This window comes from Bufo bufo, chromosome 3, assembly GCF_905171765.1.
Source record: "Bufo bufo chromosome 3, aBufBuf1.1, whole genome shotgun sequence".
Lineage (NCBI taxonomy): Eukaryota > Metazoa > Chordata > Amphibia > Anura > Bufonidae > Bufo > Bufo bufo.
In genome coordinates this window covers 311413474-311428437 of record NC_053391.1, presented here as the reverse complement: position 1 = coordinate 311428437, position 14964 = coordinate 311413474, and the positions used below count along the sequence as shown (strand labels likewise).

The window sequence follows — 14964 nt, the reverse complement described above, 5'->3', positions numbered from 1 at the left end:
CTATTGTCCGCAAATCACGGTCCGAGGGCCCCATTCAAGTCAAGGGGTCTGCAGAAAAATACGGAACACATTCGTATTTTGCGGATCCATACTGTAGAAATGCTATGCCCAGCCCATATTGCTCATGTGTTGGTGATTAATAAGTTACTGTTTCCGATCCGCAAAAAACTAATCGCATACGGATATGCTTTGTGGAATAGCTGAACGGAAGAGGACTTAAATCAGAGGGGAAAAAAACTCCGATACGGAACAACGGATCCGTGAAAAACGGACCCCAAAACAACGGTTGTGTGCATGAGCCCTTAGGAAGAGTTTGGAAAATAGCCTTTCAGCTATGTTTTTTCAATGTTGAACCAAAGTTAATGCTTGAGGCCATTATTAGGCTACGTTCAAGAGCACCAAAGAGCTGCACTACTACATCTAAAAAAAACTTTAAAAAGCAAGCTTTTCCTAAAACTGCTTTCTTAAATTTCCTAATAGTCAACTCTATTCTCAGTTGGAGTCCTGTCTGTATGATTGACGGCCACAGTCCTTTCAAAGGACTTAGGTTACCTCACTCTTGTGATCCCAGTGTGGGTGTTTAGCCCCCTCCCTATGACTAAACATTTGCAGATTGCAATGGTAAAGGTCAATAGTTGAGAGTACTGGGCTTTAGCTGCCACTCCTTGTGTTTGTGGAATTACAGGTAAAACTCTAAAAATTTGAATATCGTGCAAAGTTCATTTATTTCAGTATTGCAGCTTAAAAGGTGAAACTAACATATGAGAGACTCATTACATGCAAAGTGAGATATTTCAAGCCTTTATCTGTTATAATTTGGATGATTATGGCTTATAGCTTCTGAAGCCCCAAAGTCACGATTTTGAGGTACCCTTTGCTCAGGGGGTATGGATTAATTAGCTGACTAGAGTGTGATACTTTGAGCCTAGAATATTAAACCTTTTTACAAAATTCTAATTTTAAGCTGCATTAATACAATTACTTTTAATTTGCATTACTGAAATAAATGAACTTTTTGCACGATATTCTAAGTTTTCTAGTTTCACCTGTTTTTTAAGGCGATGTCTGAGATGATCTTTTCAGTCATGTTCCTGCTCGTAAGACGAGCATTTACTATTGTATTTCACTTCTAGACCTACTATGTCCCTCTCAGCTAGGAAACTGTCTTTGTATTAATGTGGTTACAACTAGACTATATTTGCCTCTATAATTTTCTCTTAATAAAGGACTGCCGCTCTGTTTTTCTGCAGGATTCCATGTGATCCCTACTCTGTCCAATGTTGTCCCGGAGAGCTGTCTGCTGATCGTCGTTGGCCTACTAGTAGGCGGCCTTATGAAGGCCGTTGGTGAAAGGCCTCTAGTCATGAAGTCAAATATTTTCTTTCTTTACCTTTTGCCACCTATTATCCTGGATGCTGGATATTTCCTTCCACTGCGCTCCTTCTCAGAAAATATGGGAACAATTCTAATGTTTGCCGTGTTGGGGACACTGTGGAATGCTTTCTTTATAGGCTCTTTGTTGTATGGTGTGTGCCAGATTAGCGGGGCAGAGCTAGCGAAAGTAGGACTCTTGGACAACTTGCTGTTCGGTAGTATCATTTCGGCTGTCGACCCGGTTGCTGTCTTGGCTGTTTTTGAAGAGATCCATATCAATGAGTTGCTCCACATCTTGGTGTTCGGAGAGTCCTTACTTAATGATGCCGTCACAGTGGTAAGTCGTGCGCATGTGTTGCATAACTTCTAGAGGAAGAATTCATATTTGTACCATTGGTTTTAAATGTTAAAGGGATTCTCCTGGCTTTTAATATTGATAGCATGTCGGGATAGGCCATCAATATCAGATCGGTGGGGGTCTGACACATGGACCTGCCGATCGGCTGTATGAAGGGAAGGGGCGCGCAGTGTGCACATGCCTTCTCCCTTCTCTTTTCCTGCTGGCTGCTGCTATGTCTATGGTAAGGAGGGAGAGAGTCGGGAGACGGCACGTGCACACTGCGCGTGCCTTCCCTTCATACATCTGACACCCCCGCCAATCTGATATTGATAACCTATGCTGAGGATACATGGTGGAAAATCAAGGTGATGGATCATCAGGACCCACACAAGAAAATGAACTGAATGACAGACCTAAAGTGGCAAATGCGCATTCATCAGATAAAAGCATTGCTGGTGCAAATACCTAAGTGAGCAGATCTTCTGGGGACGAGCAATTGTCCCCATACAGCAGAGGTTTATTACTGCAGCTTTCACCTCTTCTGACAACCAGCGAATTATCAGGAACAAACGGTTAATTCCTGATAAATGCCTACTGCTTCAGCCTGCATAAAGAGGACATTAGTCACATTAGTATCATTTAGGCTAGAGCAACATAGTGAGCATTCTATTCTGGGGGAATTAAGCTGGTTTACAGTACCTCCTATTGTTATAGCCATGTTGTGTCTTGCATGCTTAGGCCTCATGCACACGACCGTATTCATATTTTGGTCTGCAAACCACAGATCTGCAAAATACAGATACCTTCCATGTCCATTCTGCATTTCTCTCACTCCTGTCAATAGAAATGAATATTTTCATCCTCAAAATGGGCCAGAACAGATGATGATCTATAATTTGCAGAACAGCCTCACTGATCCGCAAAAAATGCGAATGTGTGCATGGCCCCATGAGCTTTTACTGCTAGATGTGAAAAGGATTTGGCTGTAACAATATGTGATGGTAATATGTGATAATGTTGTATTTATTGTCACTTTATAGGGTTAGCCTAGAAAAGCTCTTCTGCATCCGTGTCGCAAAAGATAAGACATGTCCGATGCTTCGCCGCAACATACGGACCACTGACCCATTGAAGTCAATGGGTCTGCACCATGGTGCGGCGTGCACACAGCTGGTACCCGTGTTTTGCAGACTGCACAACACTTGCAGTCGTGTAAATGCACCATTTTACAGAGAATAACGCCTCTCCCCTGTACTGAGAGCTGTTCACAGGGGCGGTCTTAAGTTAGAAAAAGCAGAGAGATAAACCTATCATTTACAAGTTATACAGAGTCTTTTCCCACCCAAATATATATCAACCTGCTAAGCTTCTCCTGCTCTGTAACGTAGTGTTTGCAGATTGCAGTGAGTCTTGTGGTGACAGGTCCTCTTGAACTCTAGCGCTACCATGTTTTAGAGAATACATACTTGTAATGCTGGCATGCAGTCGCTGTTATGTTCTGAGCTAGGATATCTGGTGGGTAGCAAACATCCCGAGTAACTATGATTGGCAGGTTCTCCATCGGCTACAAGTCGATTACTCATCTCACATTCCCCACCACAATGGTGGGGAGCGGTGGCATCTTCCACTGCAAAATACTAGTGGTAATAATGTGTAAATACGCCAGCCTGCCTATAATGAGTGACACTGGGGATGTCTACAGGAGGACTGGCTGGCAAGTTCAGCACTGTATTCCCTAAAGGATATTCTGGTTTCATGATATTAATGACCTTTCATCAGGATAGGCCATCAATATTAGTTTGGTGGGGTGTTGACTCTGCACTCCCGGTCAGCTGTGTGAAGAGGCTGTGGCGCTAGTTGGAGAGCTGCGTTCTCTTCTGTGTTAACCTGCACACAGTCTACATTGTTGTTGTGGTGGTGCAGGCTAATTATTGTCCTCTCCTATTCAATTGAAAGGGACAAAAAGTTGAAATTACACTGCACCACCAGTACCATGTAGATGGTGTGCAGGTAAACCCTAAAGAGAACGCAACTCTCGCACTAGCGCCACAACCACTTTAAACAACCGATAGTCGGGGATGCAGTGAGTCGGACCTCCGCCAATCTGAAATTGATGACCTATCCATTGCTAGTGCAATTTATTATGTATTTTTTTTGCAGTAAGTATCTTGTGTTTTGGTACTTTTTTGAGAAAGTAACCACAGTACTCACATTCTCATGCAGTAATTCAGCTTTTTCTTTATTGGTATTTCCAGCTATCGCATATGGAGGCCAACACTAGTGTTTCAGTCCGTCCAGGACAAACAAAGCAATGTGTGGCAGGGGGAATGCAGGACTGCTGTTTTCTTGTAGTCTCCAGACTTCTGCCTCTAGTTCATGGATATGTCTCTTTTAGGTTTTGTATCATCTGTTTGAAGAGTTTTCTAACTTGGATCAGGTGACATTCCGTGATATTGCCCTGGGGTTCCTGAGTTTCTTCATCGTTTCCCTTGGAGGGGTGTTTGTAGGACTTGTATACGGCATAATCGCAGCCTTCACTTCCCGCTTCACATCGCACATCAGAGTTATTGAGCCATTGTTTGTTTTCCTCTATAGTTATATGGCATACATGTCTGCAGAACTCTTCCATCTTTCTGGAATTATGGCGTAAGTTTTATATTTTCTGTCTCACTACTACTACTGCCTATTATACTGTTTCCGTTGCAGAGCTTTGTCTAGAATTTAACAGACACGCTGTGTATTTTTTTTTATTGCAGTCTCATTGCCTCAGGTGTAGTAATGCGACCTTATGTTGAGGCAAATATTTCCCACAAGTCTCATACCACAATCAAATATTTCCTGAAGATGTGGAGCAGTGTCAGCGAGACCTTAATCTTCATCTTCCTGGGGGTCTCTACTGTGGCTGGACCCCATTCTTGGAATTGGACCTATGTCATCAGTACCCTTATATTCTGTCTGACAGCACGTGTACTAGGTACTGACCATTTTATTACTTATTTTATTACTTTTACTACTGTTCTTGATGCGTGTTTGCATGGAGTATACAGATTGGGGGACTGCTATTTTTGAGTTGCACACATCTTTCCTGTATTCTGTGTATAGATTTTAATAAAGGAATTCTCTGGTAATTAAGATTTTTTTGATTTTTTTTTACTGAAAATACTTAATAGGGGGTTTGTCCAGCAACTGGAATTTATCATGGAGAGAAACTTAATCCTTAGGATACTGGAGGTTTTTTAGTTTGTGTTTTTCTTTTTCTTCCTTGAGCCATAACTTTTTTTTTATTTTATTTTTTTCATATTTTTACCGGTATGCGCAGGCCGGAAGGACGGATGCGGCATTCCGGTATTTTGAATTCAGTTTTTTTCGCCATGCTACGGTTTTATCTTTTGCCTGATCAGTCAAAATGACTGAACTGAAGACATCCTGATGCATCCTAAACGGATTACTCTCCATTCAGAATGCATGGGGATATGCCTGATCAGTTCTTTTCCGTTATAGAGCCCCTGTGACGGAACTCTATGCCGGAAAAGAAAAACGCTAGTGTGAAAGTACACTTAGCAGAGCAGGGGGAGAGGCAGAGATTGTTTTTATTGCATGTAAACAAAGGGCCAGAAAAGAACCAGGGAAATGAGGAAATATATACGGTATTTTTTTTTTTCCTAAAACTTAGCTTCGTTATATATTGCTGCCCATCAGATTTTCAGTGCTATTTTTTTTTTCATAACTCTGACAACCACTGTAGGTATTTTTATTTTAAGGAAAGGGGGGTGATTTGAACTTTTATTTTTTTTGCAAAAACTTTTTTTTTTTTTTTACCTTTTTTAAGTCCCCTTGGGTGACAATAATACCAATACAATGCTGCCACCTAGTGGCCTGTATTGGTATAGTCATCTAATAGGCACCGAATCCTGCTTGAGGCTTCAGCCTATTAGATCAATGTAACATGTTCCCCGATCTCAGCCGGGGAACGCTGTTACCGTAGCGGTAGTGACCGACTTCCGTTTCCGGACTGCGCAGATGCTGTGGTCACATTTGAGCATGGCATCTTAAAGGGAAAATGTATGCGATCAGCCTTAAGGCTGATCGCATACATGTGCCGAGGGTCTCCGCTATTTAAAATAGCAGATACCCGGCGGCTATGGCGCCCGCTGCACGTGCAAGCAGGCACCATGTTTAGGGACATGTACGGCGGAAGTCCTAAAAGGGTTAAGTACATGCAAAGCCTATTTTGTTATAATAGTAATGCATTATATTGGAGATATTCCAATAGACATGTCCAGACCTGTTTGGACGCACTTAGGCTGATGTCAGCAGTAAGTATATAAGGCAAGATAGACAGATTTTGATAAAGTGATCTGTTATAGTGCTATCAGTTTTGAAACTTGGGCTACTTTCACACTTGCGGCAGAGTGATCCGGCAAGCAGTTCAGTCGCCGGAACTTGCTGCCGGGTCCGGCAAAATGTATGCCAACTGATGGCATTTGTAAGACTGATCAGGATCCTGATCAGTCTTAAAAATGCCTGATCAGTCAGAAAAATGCATTGAAATGCCGGATCTGTCTTTCCGGTGTCATCCGGTAAAACGGATCCGGCATTTTATTTTTTTCACGTTTTTTTGGCCGGAGTTAAAACCGTAGCATGCTGCGTTTTTATCCTTTGCCTGATCAGTCAAAATGACTGAACGGAAGACATCCTGATGCATCCTGAACTGATGCATGGGGATATACCTGATCAGTTATTTTCTGGCATTGAGCCCTTTTGACGGAATTCTGTGCCGGAAAAGAAAAACGCTAGTGTGAAAGTACCCTTAAGATGGATAAACGCAAATGTGTTAATGATGCAGACAATTTCTTGGTTCCATGAAGTTTACAAAGCAGTTTTACTTTTGTGTGCAAATGTTATACTACTAAAGCAAGGGTGTGTCAGTTCACAATTACTTGGCAGTGTCGACTCTTATGGCTCTAACAAACCTATATCTAAGGCTACTTTCACATTTGCAGCAGGACGGATCAGACAGGCTGTTGACCATGTCTGATCCGTCCTTCCGCTATTTCGCCCTGACGCTGCTCTGTCCCCATTGACTATAATGGGGACGGGGGCGGAGCACCGGCACAGCACGGCGAAACCACCGGACTAAAAAGTCCTGCATGTCCGACTTTTTAGTCCGGCGGCTTTCGCCGTACACCACCGTGCTGCGCCGGAGCTCCGCCCCGTCCCCATTATAGTCAAATGGGGACGGAGCGGCGGCACGGCGAAATAGCGGAAGGACTGATCCGACATGGTGAACAGCCTGTCGGATCCGTCCTGCTGCAAGTGTGAAAGTACCCTTATACTTTTGTGTTTGGTAGGAATAAAACTTACGACCATATTCTTATACACACAAGCGTATTTTTGCCCACATCCTATCCGCTTTTTTGTGGGTCACACACAGACCCATTTCTGTGGGGCCGCAAAAAATGCGGACAACGCACAGATATCATCCCTGTACTGCTCAGATCTGTACGGCCGTTACGCAAATTATAGAACATGTCCTATTCTTGTCTGTTTTGAGGACAAAAATAGCCATTTCTATAATGGGGACTGAAGAAACTGCGGTATGCACATGGCTGGTATCTGTATTTTGCGGATCTGCGGTTTGCAAGACCACGAAATGCATAGTCGTGTACATGAGCAGTGTCCACACCATCTGTAGTGGGGCAAGCTGTAATTTATTTATCTTAGACATTTTACTGCTTAGACGCCATGGTCAGTAGTAAAGGCAGCATCTAAGTAGCTGGAGAGAGTGCAGGAGCTCCTCCCACCTAATCAGTGCTCTATAATGCTCTTGCCAAAGGAGCAGCCTATTAGATTTACTACTGATAGGCATTAACCCCCTAAGAACCTTTGCCGTACATGTACGGCGCTGGTGGACGTGACTTAAGAACCAGCGCGGGCTGATCGGGCGGGTGCAAGAGCTATACCCGTCCGATCAGCAGCATGGACTCGGCAGTCACTGACACCCGGGCCCCTGCTGCATACGCAGGCATCTGTGAAAACGCCAATGCTGGCGTATTAACCCTTTGTATACCGCGGTCAAAGCTGACTGCGGCATGGGGAGGGTACGATTTGCCCTCCGCATCTCCATCGGGTCCCCGCGCTGCAGTGATGGGAACCCAATGGCAGAGAAGGCAGCCCGATCCCTTCCATAGGCAATCAAGGCTTGTCTTCTACGAAAGCCTGTGAGATCCAGCCCTTAGGCTGGGTCTCACAGGCTGTCTGTATACAAGCTGACACTCAATGCATTACAATACAGGATGTATTGTAATGCACTGCAGAGGGAATCAGACCCCAGAAGTTGAAGTCCCAGAGTGGGACAAAAATAAAAAGTTTAAAAAAAAAAGTTTTTCATAATAAAAAAAATTAATGTTTCAAGTTAAAAAAAAAAAAAAAAAGCCCCTTTCCCAAAATAAGAGGTAAAATTTTAAAAAATAAATAAATAGAACAGACATACTGGGTATTGCAGCGTCCGTTTTGACCGGCTCTATAAAAAAAAAATTGCACGAGCCACCCCCTCACCTTAAGGCCTCCTGCACACGACCGTATGGCTTTTTCAGTGTTTTGCAGTCTGTTTTTCACGGATCCGTTGTTCCGTTTTTTGTTTCCGTTGTGTTTCAGTTTCTGTTCCGTTTTTCCATATGGCATATACAGTATACAGTAATTACATAGATAAAATTGGGCTGGGCATAACATTTTCAATAGATGGTTCTGCAAAAAACGGAACGGAAATGGAAGACATACGGATGCATTACCGTATGTGTTCTGTTTTTTTTGCGGACCCATTGACTTGAATGGAGCCACGGAACGTGATTTGCGTGCAATAATAGGACATGTTCTATCTTTGAACGGAAATATGGAAACGGAATGCATACGGAGTACATTCCGTTTTTTTGGCGGAACCATTGAAATGAATGGTTCCATATACGGAACGCAAAAAACGGCCAGTAAACAGTGGAAAAAAACGGTCGTGTGCAGGAGGCCTAACACTGTTGAAAAAATAAAAAACTGTGCTAAAACAACCATTTTTTTTTTGTCATCTTACATCACAAAAAGTGCAACACCAAGCGATCAAAAAAGGCGTATGCCCTGAAAATAGTACCAATAAAACAGTCACCTCATCCCGCAAAAAATTAACAGTCACCTCATCCCTACATAAAACAATCGGGTAAAAAATAAAATAAAATATGACTCAGAATATGGAGACACTAAATCATAATTTTTTTTTGTTTGTTTTTAAAAATGCTTTTATTGTGTAAAACTTAAATAAATTTAAAAAAGTAGACATATTGGGTATCGGCGCGTCTAACAACCTGCTGTGTAAAAATATCACATCACCGTAAAAATAAAAAAAGTCAAAAAAGCAAAAGTAGTCATATTTGGTATTGTCACGTCCATAACAACCTGCTCTATAAAAATAGCACATGATCTAACCTGTCAGAAGAACATAGTAAAAAACTAAAAATAAAAACTGTGCCAAAACGGCTATTTTTTTGTTGCCCTGCCTCACAAAAAATTTAATATAGAGCAACCAAAAATCATATGTCCCCTAAAATAGTACAAACAAAATTGCCACCTTATCCCGTGGTTTCCACTTTTTTGGAGTTTTTTAAAGGTCACTATTTTTTGGAGTTTCCTGGGTGCATCAGGGGGTCTTCAAATGTAACATGGCAACTTTAAATTATCCCAGTGAAATCTGCCCTACAAAAACCAGTTGGCGCTCCTTTCCTTCTGTTCCTTTGTCGAACACCTAAAGGGTTAACAAAGTTTGTAAAATCAGTTTTGAATACCTTGAGGGGTGTAGTTTCTAAAATGGGGTCATTTTTGGGTGGTTTCTATTATGTAAGCACCACAAAGTGACTAAACATAACTAAACTGGTCCTTAAAGAAGTGGGTTTTGGAAATTTTCGGAAAATTTCAACATTTGCTTCTAAACTTCGAAGCCTAACATCCCCAAAAAATAAAATGGCATTCACAAAATGATCCAAACATAAAATAGACATATGGGGAATGGAAAGTAATAACTATTATATGAGGTATCCCTATCTGTTTTAAGAACAGAGAAATTGAAATTTGAAAAGTTGCAAATTATTTATTTTTATTTGGGATTTAAAGAAAAAAAAAATATATTGACAGAAATTTACCACTATAATGAAGTACAATGTGTCACGAGAAAACATCCAGGCCATTCTGAGACTAAGTAAAAGTGTTCCAAAGTTTTTACCACATAAAGTGACACGTCAGATTTCCAAAAAACAGCCGGGTCCTGAAGGTGTTAAAAGGGTCTGCTAATTCTTACAGGTTTTTCCTACAAAGGCTGCCAGTCACGGAGCTGCTGTAGACCTGCTCATGGTAACCAGTATTCCAGCAGTCACTCGATTTACTCATGTGACCACTTTTCTGTCTGTCCTCCATTGCATCCTCAGCGCAGGCACTGGAGCTGTTCAGCAACCATCCTGTGCATAAGAAGATACAGGTAGGTACTTTCACACTTGCGTTGTGAAGATCCGGCAGGCAGTTCCGTCGCCGGAACTGCATGTCGGATCTCGAAATCCGTGTGCAAACGGATAGCATTTGTAGACTGATCTGGATCCGTCTAACAAATGCATTGAAACACCGGATCTGTCTCTGGTCGGATCTGGTATTTATATTGTTTTGCATTTTTAAACCCGAAAACCGAATCCGTTTTGCCGGAACACTTGGTGCCGGATTCGGCATTAATGCATTTCAGAGGAAAATAATGCCGGATCTGGCATTCCGGCAAGTGTTCCAGAATTTTGGATGGAAAAATTACAGCATTTCTCTGGCCAAATACCGTAAGAGTGAGTGAACTGAAGACATCCTGATGCATACTGATGCATTAGGATAAAACTGATCAGCTATTTTCCGGTATTGAGCCCCTAGGACGGAACTCAATACCGGAAAAGAATAACGCTAGTGTGAAAGTACCCTTAGAGCAGGGCTTGACAAATTTCCTTGGAATCTAGGAGCCAGTTAAAAAAGTTATGAGCCAGGCGGTGCCGCATCATAAAATCTATATTGCGATATAATTTTAAGCATGTGCGATATATATCGCGATATATTGTTTTCTATATTTGGGGGGGGGGGGGGGGCAGTTCCGATCGGTTACCATGGCAGCCAGGACGCTACTGAAGTCCTGGCTGCGATGGTATGTTAGTGAGCAGCATTATACTCACTTGCGCCGTGATCGCCAGGAGCTCATTCTTCTCATAGGTCTGTGCGGCGCATTGCTAATGCTATAAGCATTAGCAATGAGCCGCACAGACAGAAGGAGTGCCCGGCGGCCACGGCGCACATGAGTATAATGCTGCTCACTAACATACCATGGCAGCCAGGACTTCAGTAGCGTGACTTCTGGCTGCCATGGTAACCGATCGGAGCCCCTGCATTACACTGCTGGGACTCCGATCAGAACTGCCACCAATGCAGACAAACATTCCCGGCACCCGACCTCTGACAGGACGCTGTGATCCGCACGATTAACCCCTCAACTGAGGGGTTAATCGCGCTGATCACAGCGTGCAGTCATAGCGGCCGGGATATGGCCGGCACATTGGTATTCAGGAATTCACAGTCCCTCCTCTCCTCCTCCTACTCTGTTCTCATTGGTGGTCAGCAGCAGCGCGCACAGTGGGGAGGGAGGGACTCCTCTCCTTCTCCACTGTTCCGGCTCAGGAAACCATGGTGCGCGCCGAGAGCGCATCTTTGAAAACGGACTGACAAATACCCAAGCGCCAGGACCAAATTCCTGGTCGCCATGGCGACCTGGCGCCTGGGATTTGTCGAGCCCTGCCTTAAAGGCATCTGTCAGCAGATTTGTACCTATAATACTGACCCTGTTACATGTGCACTTGGCAGCTGAAGGCATTTGTTGGTCCCATATTCATATGTGCTAGCATTGCTAAAAAAAAAAAACGTTTAATATATGCAAATTAGTTTCTAGGAGCAACAGGGGCATTGCTGTTACACTTAGAGGCTCAGCTCTCCCCCCGTGGAGTTTTACAGTAGCAGCAAATTCGATGACTTTATGGTGGATTTATCCTTGGTGTCCTAACTGAATAGGGTGAATAGGCTTGCCACGTTCTTACTGTATTTCATTGCCTGGTTATAATCTATAGGACTCTTAACAGCTTGTATGTACAGTACAGACCAAAAGTTTGGACACATCTTCTCATTCAAAGAGTTTTCTTTATTTTCATGACTATGAAGGCATCAAAACTATGAATTAACACATGTGGAATTATATACATAACAAACAAGTGTGAAACAACTGAAAATATGTCATATTCTAGGTTCTTCAAAGTAGCCACCTTTTGCTTTGATTACTGCTTTGCACACTCTTGGCATTCTCTTGATGAGCTTCAAAAGGTAGACCCTGAATGGTTTTCACTTCACAGGTGTGCCCTGTCAGGTTTAATAAGTGGGATTTCTTGCCTTATAAATGGGGCTGGGATCATTAGTTGCGTTGAGGAGAAGTCAGGTGGATACACAGATTACTGCTTTGCACATTCTTGCCATTCTCTTGATGAGCTTGAAGAGGTAGTCACCTGAAATGGTTCTTCCAACAGTCTTGAAGGAGTTCCCCAGAGATGCTTAGCACTTGTTGGCCCTTTTGCCTTCACTCTGCGGTCCAGCTCACCTCAAACCATCTCGATTGGGTTCAGGTCCAGTGACTGTGGAGGCCAGGTCATCTGGCGCAGCACCCAATCACTCTCCTTCATGGTCAAATAGTCCTTACTTTCAAAGTTTTTCCAAATTCTAACAGTCTATTCAGTATGACTATCAGCTGTGTATCCACCTGACTTCTCAACGCAACTGATGATCCCAGCCCCATTTATAAGGCAAGAAATCCCACTTATTAAACCTGACAGGGCCACACCTGTGAAGTGAAACCATTTCAGGGGTCTACCTTTTGAAGCTCATCAAGAGAATGCCAAGAGTGTGCAAAGCAGTAATCAAAGCAAAAGGTGGCTACTTTGAAGAACCTAGAATATGACATATTTTCAGTTGTTTCACACTTGTTTGTTATGTATATAATTCCACATGTTAATTCATAGTTTTGATGCCTTCAGTGTGAATCTACAATTTTCATAGTCATGAAAATAAAGAAAACTCTTTGAGAAGGTGTCCAAACTTTTGTTCTGTACTGTATATATACAGTTTGCATGTATATACTTTATATTTACACTTTCATTTTGCTTGTCTTCCTACAGGTGTCATAAGTTTGACTTGGTTTATTAACAAGTTCCGCATAGTCAAACTGACAAGTAAAGATCAGTTCATTATTGCCTACGGTGGTCTGCGTGGTGCCATTGCCTTCTCCCTGGGATATTTATTACATAGCAACAACAGGGAAATGTTCCTGACTGCTATAATAACAGTCATATTCTTTACAGTGTTCGTACAGGTAAGTAACCATACCCATTTTTTAAGCTGTGTATAGGAAGAAAAAGAAACAGTTGTAAGCAAGACCATTTTAGATGGAAACCTTGATGTTTTTGGTTTCCTGGAGTATGTTAAAGGGGTTGACACTCTGCAAACCTGATGGTCAGGAACATACATTAGGTAAGTGAGGTCTAGCAAAAGAAAAATGCTATTTCCACACATAGCTACTACTGCTCTTGGCCCATTGTTTACATGCAGTTGCAGAACTGTGGGGGCGTGTAACAACATTCTGTGATTATTTTCTCACGAATATTTGGGGGTACCAGCTAGGGATCGACCAATATTGATTTTTTAGGGCCGATACCGATAATTTGTGAACTTTCAGGCCGATAGCCAATAATTTATACCGATATTCTGGGAATTTTCATTTTTCCTACACAAATCTGCTGAAAATTAATATGTTTATTGTTAACGTGTTTTTTTTTGTGTTTTGTTTTTTTTTTACTAACTTTTATCCCCCTTAGGGACTAGAACCCTTGTCCTATTCACCCTGATAGATCTCTATCAGGGTGAATAGAATCTCACACTGTCCCTGCTGCTCTGTGCTTTGTGCACACAGCAGCATGGAGCTGAACATGGCAGCCAGGGCTTCAGTAGATCCTGGCTGCCATGGTAACCGATCGGAGCCCCCAGGATTACACTGCTGGGGCCTCCGATCGGAGGAGGAGAGGGAGAGGGGACCCTGTGGCCACTGCCACCAATGATTTAATACTGGGACGGGGGGCTTGGGTGGGGGGGCGCACTGCGCCACCAACGTTTTTAATACTGGGATGGGGGTGGGGGGCGCACTGCGCCACCAGTAATTAATACTGGGGGGCTTGGGGGGGTGCACTGCGCCACCAATGAAGATAAGTCTTTCATTAATTCATATACAGGAGGCGGGAGCTGGCTGCAGAATCATATAGCCGTCTCCCGACCTCTGAGCGGTAGCTGCGATCCGCGGCACCTGAGGGGTTTACTACCGCAGATCGCAGCTACTGCTCATAGAGGTCGGGAGCCGGCTATGTGATTCTGCAGCCAGCTCCCGCCTCCTGTATATGAATTAATGAAAGACTTATCTTCATTGGTGGAGCGGTGGCCACAGCCCCTCCCCTTCTTTTTGTCCTCTCTCCTCTAATATGGCGGCAGCAACAGCACAGGGGGAGGGAGACACTGCTTCCTTCTCCCCTGTGCTGCTGAGGGAACACGGAGAGCGCTGAGAGCAGCGCGTTCTGTGTTCCCAATACGTTATCGGTATATCGGCAAAATAGATGCCGATACCGATAACTGTCAAAATCCTCAATATCGGCCGATAATCTCGGTAAACCGATAATCGGTCGAATCCCTAGTACCAGCTAAGACTGCCTTTCCTCTCCCCCTCACCTGTCTTGGTTCTCTTTGCTGACAGATCTATCTTCTGATTACTCTCCTGGCCATTTACATTTTGCTGCTGCTTCCATTTATACAGGCAGAGATTTCACTTGTTTCAGTCCAGTAAACCATCCCCCCACCATCCGTTAGCTTTCATTGTGACTGGAATTCCTCTTTGGGTTATAAAAGGTAATGCTAAGCCATTCTACATTTCTGCCTCCAGTAATGTGCAGGTGGTCGTGGCTTTGCATTGACAAGTCCTGCACACTTTTTGGACTTCACTACTGATGTCCCCTGCTCATAACTATGGCCCATACACACTGGCAGCTGGCAAGCTAGCCTCTGAGGATGCTTTCTGAATGAACTAAACATGCCTTACAGCCCTTAGCTAAGGATGC

General features: G+C 43.2%; 1 protein-coding gene across 1 annotated transcript in view; it reads left to right on the top strand.

Annotated features, from left to right (window-relative positions):
- Nucleotides 1-14964, top strand: part of SLC9A1 (solute carrier family 9 member A1) — a 123730-nt gene that overhangs the window by 73737 nt on the left and 35029 nt on the right. Inside the window, exons 2-5 of the mRNA XM_040424263.1 lie at nt 1251-1711; nt 4110-4360; nt 4471-4688; nt 12985-13178. Coding sequence (XP_040280197.1) covers nt 1251-1711; nt 4110-4360; nt 4471-4688; nt 12985-13178 — 1124 coding nt within the window. The remainder of the gene's footprint in view (nt 1-1250; nt 1712-4109; nt 4361-4470; nt 4689-12984; nt 13179-14964) is intronic.